At 45.3% G+C, this 10,704-nt stretch overlaps 1 protein-coding gene across 2 annotated transcripts in view; it reads right to left on the reverse strand.

Annotated features, from left to right (window-relative positions):
- LOC123774854 (uncharacterized) overlaps window positions 1-10,307 on the reverse strand; it is a gene marked incomplete at its 5' end in the record, with an annotated part of 20,851 nt that extends 10,544 nt beyond the window's left edge. For both annotated transcript variants that reach the window (XR_011225479.1, XM_069316604.1), the window contains 5 exon segments: window positions 2,280-2,416; window positions 4,345-4,459; window positions 6,425-6,589; window positions 8,380-8,481; window positions 10,127-10,307. Coding sequence is in view for 1 of the 2 variants with exons in the window: in XM_069316604.1 (XP_069172705.1) it covers window positions 2,280-2,416; window positions 4,345-4,459; window positions 6,425-6,589; window positions 8,380-8,481; window positions 10,127-10,307 (700 nt within the window).
- Between the last annotated feature and the right edge of the window lie 397 nt (window positions 10,308-10,704).

Consider the following 10,704-nt stretch of genomic DNA (forward strand, 5'->3'; position numbering starts at 1 on the left):
CATCTTGAGGAAGGTCGGTATTCGACCCTGGGTAAAGACCTTGATATAAACCTAACATGTATATTATATTATATATATATATATACTGGCCTCTGACCCGATGAATTCATATATACATCTGTCCCCTGACACAATTAATTCCATTATTGAACTGTTGTTCGTAATGACTGTTCACCTAGCATAGCTTCCCCTTCAGTGAAGCTCAGTTCTCCTTTACCGTTATGACTTTTCTAGGAGTAACTAAAATATTCTCGTTCTCATTCTTTTTTTTTTTTTTTTTTTTTTTTTTTTTTGAGATATATACAAGAGTTGTTACATGGTTGTACAGCCACTAGTACGCGTAGCGTTTCGGGCAAGTCCTTAATCCTATGGTCCCTGGAATACGATCCCCTGCCGCGAAGAATCGTTTTTTCATCCAAGTACACATTTTACTGTTGCGTTAAACAGAGGCTACAGTTAAGGATTTGCGCCCAGTAAATCCTCCCCGGCCAGGATACGAACCCATGACATAGCGCGCGCGGAACGCCAGGCGAGTGTCTTACCACTACACCACGGAGACTAATTCTCTCTCTCGCTACACTGTTTCTCGTTGTATATACACTGAAAGTTCACTCTACTCCTGGACTATATTGAGTTCTATAATACATTTCCTGGTTAGGCTACTGTGATGGCTTTAATTCTCTCGGGTATATGATAGATCTTCAGCTACGTGAACTGTGGGATTCAGTATGGATATAGAACCATATACAGGAAACACAAGCACCAAGCTTCTCAAATATACACAGTCTCCTTCTGTACCCTTTAGACGGACAGGCTGAATATCTGGTCGTAGCGTTTCGTCCTGGTGGGAGGAGACATTGTGGTACTGTCACAACCCGTCCTCGACTCAAGTCCATTCCATCCAGCGGTCGACCCCTCATAGACGGATTCATAAATTTTAACATGCTGTTCATTCAAAATAGGAGTTTTCTAAAATATAAATTATTATTATATTAGCATATTGTGCATATATAGGCATAGGTTAGGTTAGGCGATTAGGTTCTGTTGGCGATTATTTGTATTTGTAGTACGTGGGTGAAGCATTTACAGCGTTGTGGTTCGAACAAAATTCGCCAGTGAAGCACTTGTTCCGGAAGTGTTCGAACGTCAACAGTTGTGAGTCGTGCAGCCCGTCCTCCAAAGATCCAAAAGTGATTCCGTGCACCCGCCAAACCCCCAGCTGTTTATGAATGAAAAGCGGTTTACACACGACTCACAACTGCTGACGTTCGAACACTTCCGGAACAAGTGCTTCACTGACGAATTTTGTTCGAACCTTCACGCTATAAATGCTTCACACACGTACTATAAATACAAATAATTATCAACAGAACCTAAACACCTAACCTAACCTATCCTATGCCTATATATACACAATATGCTAATATATTATAATATTAATTTATACTTGCGAAAATTCCCGTTTTGAATGAACAGCGTGTTAAAATTTATGAATGCGTCTGTGGGGTCGACCGCTGGATGTAATGGACTCGAGTCGAGGACGGGTTGAAATGCTTCACCCACGTACTACAAATACAAATAATCGCCAACAGAACCTAATCACCTAACATACCCTATGCGTATATATACACAATATGCTATAATATTTAATTTATATTTATAGAAAATTCCTGTTTTGAATGAACAGCATGTTAAAATTTATGAATGCATCTGGGGTCGACCGCTGGATGGAATGAACTCGAGTCGCGAACGGGTTGCATAAACAGGGGGTTTGGCGGGTGCACGGAATCACTTTTGGCTCTTTGGAGGACGGGCTACGTGGTGGACATTTGGGTTCCATCTCAACTATCGGGAATCTTGAGGGTTCGAAACTGGCCGGACAGAAATGATTAGGCACGCTTCCTTTCGCCTAATTCCTCTATTGACCCTTTAGTAAATAGGTACTTGGGAGTTAGGCAACTGTTGTGGGGTTGCATCCTGTGTATGGTCAGTAGTTCCACATTGGTGGGGGGACATTGACACAAACCTAATATATATACATACACTGGCTGCCTGCCCCGCGAAAACAAAATATTAATTATTAAATAGATAATGCCGTTGCACCCCAAGATGTAAACCCGACAATGGTAAACCAGAAAAAGAGAACTATGAGAAATAATTCACTTCAAACAAGAAACCACAAGAGAAAACGGGACAAAAAAATCACAAGAGAAAACGGAAAAAGAAACTTTACAGCAGAAACTAAAACAAAAAAAACCGTAAGAGAAAACAGGACTTACCTGAGCATAGAGGTAGTAGAGTCCGGCTTCCCTGACCGTCACCTTTCCATGGTTAAGTGTGTATTTGCGATTGAGGCCCAATTTGTCCATCCAGACAGCCGGAGACCATTCTTCGTGTATCTGTCTACCGCCATACCCTACTTTCCGTGAGGAATAGGAGACAGGGAGGACGAGAATGAGACGGAATAGGAGACAGGGAGGACGAGAATGAGACGGAATAGGAGACAGGGAGGACGAGAATGAGACGGAATAGGAGACAGGGAGGACGAGAATGAGACGGAATAGGAGACAGGGAGGACGAGAATGAGACGGAATAGGAGACAGGGAGGACGAGAATGAGACGGAATAGGAGACAGGAAGGACGAGAATGAGACGGAATAGGAGACAGGGAGGACGAGAATGAGACGGAATAGGAGACAGGGAGGACGAGAATGAGACGGAATAGGAGACAGGGAGGACGAGAATGAGACGGAATAGGAGACAGGGAGGACGAGAATGAGACGGAATAGGAGACAGGGAGGACGAGAATGAGACGGAATAGGAGACAGGGAGGACGAGAATGAGACGGAATAGGAGACAGGAAGGACGAGAATGAGACGGAATAGGAGACAGGAAGGACGAGAATGAGACGGAATAGGAGACAGGGAGGACGAGAATGAGACGGAATAGGAGACAGGGAGGACGAGAATGAGACGGAATAGGAGACAGGGAGGACGAGAATGAGACGGAATAGGAGACAGGGAGGACGAGAATGAGACGGAATAGGAGACAGGGAGGACGAGAATGAGACAGAATAGGGACCAAGGAGACGAAGAGAGGTAAGGGAGAATCCGGATAAACAGGAGTGAATGGTAAGAAAATATCGAATATAATATCAAGTAATATATACATAATATGAATTAACTTTAATGTCCTAATAATAAATTATTATATATGCATTTGTTTATTTACGTTAAAGAGTATAACATACAAAAAAATACACACTTATGAGCCAAATATTTAATATATACATACCATAAAATGGTTCAATTTAAGTAATATTAATCTTTATAGACGCCTAGAGAGCATGGAGTGACCAGAGAGCATGGAGTGGCCAGAGAGCATGGAGTGACCAGAGAGAGAGCATGGAGTGACCAGAGAGAGAGCATGGAGTGACCAGAGAGAGCATGGAGTGACCAGAGAGCATGGAGTGACCAGAGAGAGCATGGAGTGACCAGAGTGAGAGAGCATGGAGTGACCAGAGAGAGCATGGAGTGACCAGAGTGAGAGAGCATGGAGTGACCAGAGTGAGAGAGCATGGAGTGACCAGAGAGAGCATGGAGTGACCAGAGAGCATGGAGTGACCAGAGAGAGCATGGAGTGACCAGAGAGAGCATGGAGTAACCAGAGAGAGCATGGAGTGACCAGAGAGAACATGGAGTGACCAGAGAGAACATGGAGTGACCAGAGAGAGCATGGAGTGACCAGAGAGAGAGAGCATGGAGTGACCAGAGAGAGAGAGCATGGAGTGACCAGAGAGAGAGAGCATGGAGTGACCAGAGAGAGAGAGCATGGAGTGACCAGAGTGAGAGAGCATGGAGTGACCAGAGAGCATGGAGTGACCAGAGAGCATGGAGTGACCAGAGAGAGAGAGCATGGAGTGACCAGAGAGAGCATGGAGTGACCAGAGAGAGCATGGAGTGACCAGAGAGAGCATGGAGTGACCACAGAGCATGGAGTGACCAGAGAGAGCATGGAGTGACCAGAGAGAGCATGGAGTGACCAGAGAGAGCATGGAGTGACCACAGAGCATGGAGTGACCAGAGAGAGCATGGAGTGACCAGAGAGAGCATGGAGTGACCAGAGAGAGCATGGAGTGACCACAGAGCATGGAGTAACCAGAAAGCATGGAGTGACCAGAGAGAGCATGGAGTGACCACAGAGCATGGAGTAACCAGAAAGCATGGAGTGACCAGAGCATGGAGTGACCAGAGAGAGCATGGAGTGACCAGAGAGAGCATGGAGTGACCAGAGAGCATGGAGTAACCAGAGAGAGAGCATGGAGTAACCAGAGAGCATGGAGTACCGTGTCGTGAAGTCCTGTTAGAAGGAGCGGCCTCAAAGTGAGCCAGGGAGCCTGATGTCCGCTGGCGGCGGCGTTGGCCGTGGCCAACCTTCTTCCTGGGTTTCTTCTTCGTGTCCTGAAGCGCCAAGACCACCACAGTTACGTCCAAGACCAAGATGCACACGGCGTCGAGCAAGTCCAAGGTGCCATGACGTTGAACAGGTTCAAGAAGACAGGCAGTCCAGTCCAACATAGGAACATCAGCAACGGGCGATTCATGCAAGGACGAAGGAAAATAAAATAACAAATGTATATAGAATAGTGTAAATAGTCCTTAAATATGAATGAATTGAGGCTAAACTACCTTAAAATACTCAGGAATATAGACTTTGTCTTTGATTAACCACTTGGGCTGGACGGTAGAGCGACGGTCTCGCTTCATGCAGGTCGGTGTTCAATCCCCCGAGACCGTCCACAAGTGGTTGGGGCACCATTCCTTTCCCCCCGTCCCATCCCAAATCCTTATCCTGACCCCCCTTCTAATTGCTATATATAGTCGTAATGGCTTGGTGTTTTCCCCCTAATAATTACATTCCCCTATAATTCCCTTATCTGTCTTTAATTATTTGTTTTGGACATGAGGTTGTTTAAAAAAAATGTATTTGAATAGTATCTTTAGTGAAATCTTTTCAGTTGAATTCAATTATTATTATTTTTTCTACACAAACTTTTCTGAGCGTAATTAGGTCTTATCCTAGCAGCCTGAGGGTCAGGTCTTATACTAGCAGCTTGAGGGTCAGGTCTTATCCTAGCAGCCTGAGGGTCAGGTCTTATACTAGCAGCTTGAGGGTCAGGTCTTATCCTAGCAGCTTGAGGGTCAGGTCTTATCCTAGCAGCTTGAGGGTCAGGTCTTATCCTAGCAGCCTGAGGGTCAGGTCTTATACTAGCAGCTTGAGGGTCAGGTCTTATCCTAGCAGCTTGAGGGTCAGGTCTTATCCTAGCAGCCTGAGGGTCAGGTCTTATACTAGCAGCTTGAGGGTCAGGTCTTATCCTAGCAGCCTGAGGGTCAGATCTTATACTAGCAGCTTGAGGGTCAGGTCTTATACTAGCAGCTTGAGGGTCAGGTCTTATACTAGCAGCTTGAGGGTCAGGTCTTATCCTAGCAGCCTGAGGGTCAGGTCTTATCCTAGCAGCTTGAGGGTCAGGTCTTATCCTAGCAGCTTGAGGGTCAGGTCTTATCCTAGCAGCCTGAGAGCCAGGTTTTATCCTAGCAGCCTGAAGGCCAGGTTTTATCCTAGCAGCCTGAGGGCCAGGTCTTATCCTAGCAGCCTGAGGGTCAGGTCTTATCCTAGCAGCCTGAGGGTCAGGTCTTATCCTAGCAGCCTGAGGTCCAAGTTTTATCCAACTCACCAGTTAAACCAATAATTGTGAAATTGTGCATGGCTCTCTACCCAATAGGTAAGAGCTTACCCACCTACCCTATCCTCCTGTTTCCCCAACGTCAGGAAACTATCGTGCTAAAGTGCCCTTACCCTAACCTACCAGAGGATAACCTACAACTTTTGCCCCCTAGGTGGAGTATACGTTGACCAGACCACACACTAGAAGGTGAAGGGACGACGACGTTTCGGTCCGTCCTGGACCATTCTCAAGTCGATTGAGAATGGTCCAGGACGGACCGAAACTTCGTCGTCCCGTCACCTTCTAGTGTGTGGTCAGGGGCCAGATTCACGAAAGCACTTACGCAAACACTTACGAACCTGTTCACCTTTTCTCAATCTTTGGCGGCTTTGTTTACAATTATTAAACAGTTAATGAGCTCCGAAGCACCAGGAGGCTGTTTATGACAATAACAACAGTTGAATGGCAAGTTTTCATGCTTATAAATTGTTTAATAAATGTAACCAAAGGCGTCGAAGATTGAGGAAAGATGTACACGTTCGTAAGTACTTGCGTAAGTGCTTTCGTGAATCTGGCCCCTGGTCAACATACTTTAGCCACGGTATTGTGACTTACAGCCTACAGAGTATACGTCAAAATGCGACATTCTATTAGGAAAACGGGTTGACCCAACACCGACCCGATCGTTGCCAGCGCTTACCTGACTAAAGCGAACACTTCTACGGGGGTAACTCAGACTTTCCGGTATCTTCTTGATGGTACCCGGACGCTGCACCACCTCCACCACGGTGGGTGGCTGGGGTACACGGGAGGCCTTTGGAACCACACTGTTCTGGCCCGAGAAGCCGTCGTGACGGTCGGTGGCCTGAAAGGTCAGTCACACACCACACCACATCACAAAGCTACTTGGGTCAGTATGGTATTACACGTACCACAGAGAGAAAGAGAGAGAGAGAGAGACAGAGACACAGACAGGACTGTCTAAAATGAATACTCAATCCAAATTCTGTAAGTATTTATATCCCCAAACACACACACACACACACACACACACACAAAACTATAAGCACTATTTACACACACACATAAACCTGGGAACACACACACACACACATTTTTACCCATACACCCACCCTCTTTTACCCTGTCGTAGCTCAGTCGATTAAGGCAGTGTCTGGGATGCTCCCGGACGCAGGTTCGAATCCTCGTCACGGCCCTTGTGGATTTGTACACACACACACACATTGATAGTGCGTGTGTGTCAATTCCTGAATGCTGATCTGTACATCAAGAACCTCTAAGTCGGCGTGGAAGTGGAAGCAATGGAAGACAATTTAGAGGAGAGGCTGGGAGGAACATGTCTTAATGATCAAGGATATAGACACTTCTGATATCCTCCTGAATGTGAGCCTTAAGAATGGATGGGTAGGCTGGGATGGGGGTCGAGGAGGGCGGGTTTTAAGGTAAGGGGGAGTAGTGGGTGGTGGTGGGTGGTGGTGGGGGGTGGTGGGGGGTGGTGGGGGGTGGTGGGGGGTGGTGGGGGGGGGTGGGGGGTAGAGGGGGAAGAATAATAAAAATAATGGAGGCCTATCGGGCTCTATCTCCGAGGCCAAACTCCGTTGCCTTCCTTGTCAAGTGGTTGACAAACAGGTAAAATAGAATACAGGCGATGGGCCAGGGAAAGCATATGGAACAGGTTCTACCATACAAGTTCAGAGGCTTATAGTATAAGCTCTACCATACACACTCAAAAACAATGGTAGCAGACTCTACCATACAAACCTGCCATAGATCATACCTTCACACACACGAAAATCACCCATTCTTACAGTCTACAGCATGCTGTATTTATTTTAAAAATGTATGAACATTATTTGGACATTTTGGAAACACACACATCTCATTTAAAGGCATAAACATCAGACCAACGTGAAACACACACACATTAGTCCCTTATATGTATGTAAAAATACTGTAACTCCTCTAGACATGAACACAAGGAAAACATTCACTTGGTGCTCAAAAAGACAGTGCATCCAAAGCAAAGATACAGCTGAAGTTACTACAAAAGCTACTCAAGTTACTACTGAAGTTACTACAAGAAATATTAAAGTGACTAGATTATGCAAAAGCGGAGGAGAAAATGTCAGTAAATGACAGACTGACTAGACTGTCCAATATTAAAATGGCATTCAGGAACCTAAATAAGGAGGCATTCAGAAAAGTGGAGGCCACCTGTGTGAGACCAATCCTGAGACCAGCCCTGTTCCCTTGGAAAAAGTATATTAGAAAAGTAGAACAGGTTCAGAAGTTTGCCCTGAGGCTCATTCTACAATGACATGGTTAGGTGTAAGAGAGAATGCAATAAATGTAAGTAACATTGCAAGAGTGAAGAGCAATCAGGCGAGATAAACTTCTTTTAGTACAAGAATTACAGGAAGATGGAACAGACGAAACGAGCAATCTGGAGAAGCCAACTCCAATCATACTTTCAAAAGAAGACATGATAGAAAGATTAGTCGGAAATTATAGCAATAGACAACAGGCATACAAGAGCTGAAACCCAATCCTCCAGGCACAAATTAGTGAATATACACACATACACACCCACACATACACCCATGCACATACAGAAAGCAAGCCACTTGCCACTACCTTCACAAGAGAATTCCGGAACATGACGGGCACCGGTTTTGTGTTAGCCTGGACTGGCGTCCTCTGCCGAAGCCGAACCCTTCTACCGGAGCTGTGCAAACTCTGAGAGGATGACATAGTGAACCGGTTACGGGGGGAAGCACAGGAGGGGTTACAGGGCGCATCTGAAGGCTCAAGCAGTGGTATGTAGGGTGTATAGCACAAGCAGAATGAGTGTCTCATTGGTGGGGGACCTGGTTGTAAACCCATTGACGGGTTTTATTCCAGGGGGGAAACTAGTCTGGTAAGCACAATGATAGGAGTGTGATGTATCTATGAGGAAATATTGAAGGTGCACAATGGGATCGAACCCGCGTCCTAGTCGTCCTAGTGTGTGCAAACGGCTGGGGGGTTTAAGAACAATGGTTCGATCTCATTGCATTGCTCCAACATTTTCTCACTGTAGAGCATGGCTTAAGATGAGTTAGCAGGCTTAAGGCGAGCTCTAAGCCTGCTAACCCGAGTCACAAGTCATCAACTCCCATCAAAGACGCAAGATGGCGTTGAAAGTGTAACCCGTTCTCGGACTTGCATATAGTCAATATTGGCTTATCAATAAGTGCATATGTGACATACTAATTGATTGTGAATATTTGAGTTTACCTTGAAAAGCTGGAAAGTGATATACCAATGACTGATCCAAACCTCGGGATACTCGTTTAGAAATATAATGCAAGACGGAATTAAGAGGATAAGGATTATGTTTTCATTATACAGTGAGACAGATGGCCAAGAAGACACGGGGGTAGGGGGAGGGGGGAAGGTGATCAACCCATAGAGAAGAAAAAGAGTGGCATCTTAAGAAATGGCATCAGATGGTGAGGAAGACTTATGTAAGTATGTAGCAAGCTGTCTTAAGTATTTGTTTACACTCATGCTGTTTGGCTCCACAGTGTACCGTCACACGTGAGATTTGATACAACGAAAAACATATTTTACAAATGTACGAGAAATACATTGGTTGTCCACTAGTGCCCAAACGTTCCTGGTGGTTTCTGCAGTACACATGAATACAAGGGGGCCAGGAACTATCAACAGAAAGCGCCAAGCCATTACGGCTATGTAGTACTTGAAAGAAATCAGTAGAAAGATTTGGGACGGGGGGAAAGGAATGGTACCCAACCACTTGGACGATCGGGGGATTGAACGCCGACCTGCATGAAGCGAGACTGTCGCTCTACCGTCTAGCCTAATTGGTTGGGTATAGATGACCGAAAATATTCACACTTCTGCCGAGTTTGGTGTTAGGCTTAAGGTCAATCAACCTAGAGGATTATTAACGTCAAATTAAATAAAATCCTACGTGAACTGGGTTTAGATTTGGCTTCAGGAACTGTAGTTTGGACACTAATGGCTTCAGTAGTAGTTGTCAAAATGCTACACTGAATGATGATAATGTTAATTCAAACCTGCTTTCAAGAAGCAAGTTAACTACTGTTAAAATTTTGGTACTTTGCTCAAGGAACATTTCTACCTCCAGGGTTAAAAGTCAAACGCTAAAAAATGTTGCTTATAGTTAAAATTTTCAAACAAGTTGCCACCAAAATGTAAAAAAAATGCTTAATCTACATACATGTTAACGAAATAATGTTGAAAACAGACAGCAAGGCACAGAAGAGTCAAAAAAATGTCACACACACACACACAGACACACACAGACACACACAAAGGCTCTTAAGTTCTTCACGCTAAAATTCAGAACACAAACCTTAGTTCGAGAGCGGCGCTCGACGACCGGTGGCCTTCGTCGCCTCTGCGGGGTGAGGGCGTTATCTATGTAATCGTCCGCATCGTCCCTGGCGCCGATAACGATTCTGGAGGAGATTTGAGGGCCTGAAGCATGTTCGTACCGGTGGCTGCGCTTCGGCGACGACCACAAGTTCGATATTCTGAAGGCGATGAACTTCGTTAGCGCCGAGTTCGAAACACTCAAACTTCCCAACACACACACACACACACAACGTAAGCACATCGTTAACTTAGCTACTTGTTAAAAAATTAACAATAACGTTGTTATTACGTTGTGAGCGTGTTAGGTTGCGGGAGAGATGTTAAAATAAACATTAAAGTGTAGCATTAAAAGAGAGTGTAGCCAAGAGGAACTTCTACAGCCTTAACCTTGTAGTGAACACAGATCTGAACTTTCTAACCTGCAGCCGCTGTAGGGCAGAAACTTTCCTGCAAACATCGTATGTTAGAAAATAACCCGACCCAAACACGGTAAAAGTGACGACGTTTCGGTCTGTCCGAGCCCTTCATCAAGTCCTAGGGGCCCTTAGCAAGTCC

Source organism: Procambarus clarkii, chromosome 84 (assembly GCF_040958095.1).
Source record: "Procambarus clarkii isolate CNS0578487 chromosome 84, FALCON_Pclarkii_2.0, whole genome shotgun sequence".
NCBI classification, from domain to species: domain Eukaryota; kingdom Metazoa; phylum Arthropoda; class Malacostraca; order Decapoda; family Cambaridae; genus Procambarus; species Procambarus clarkii.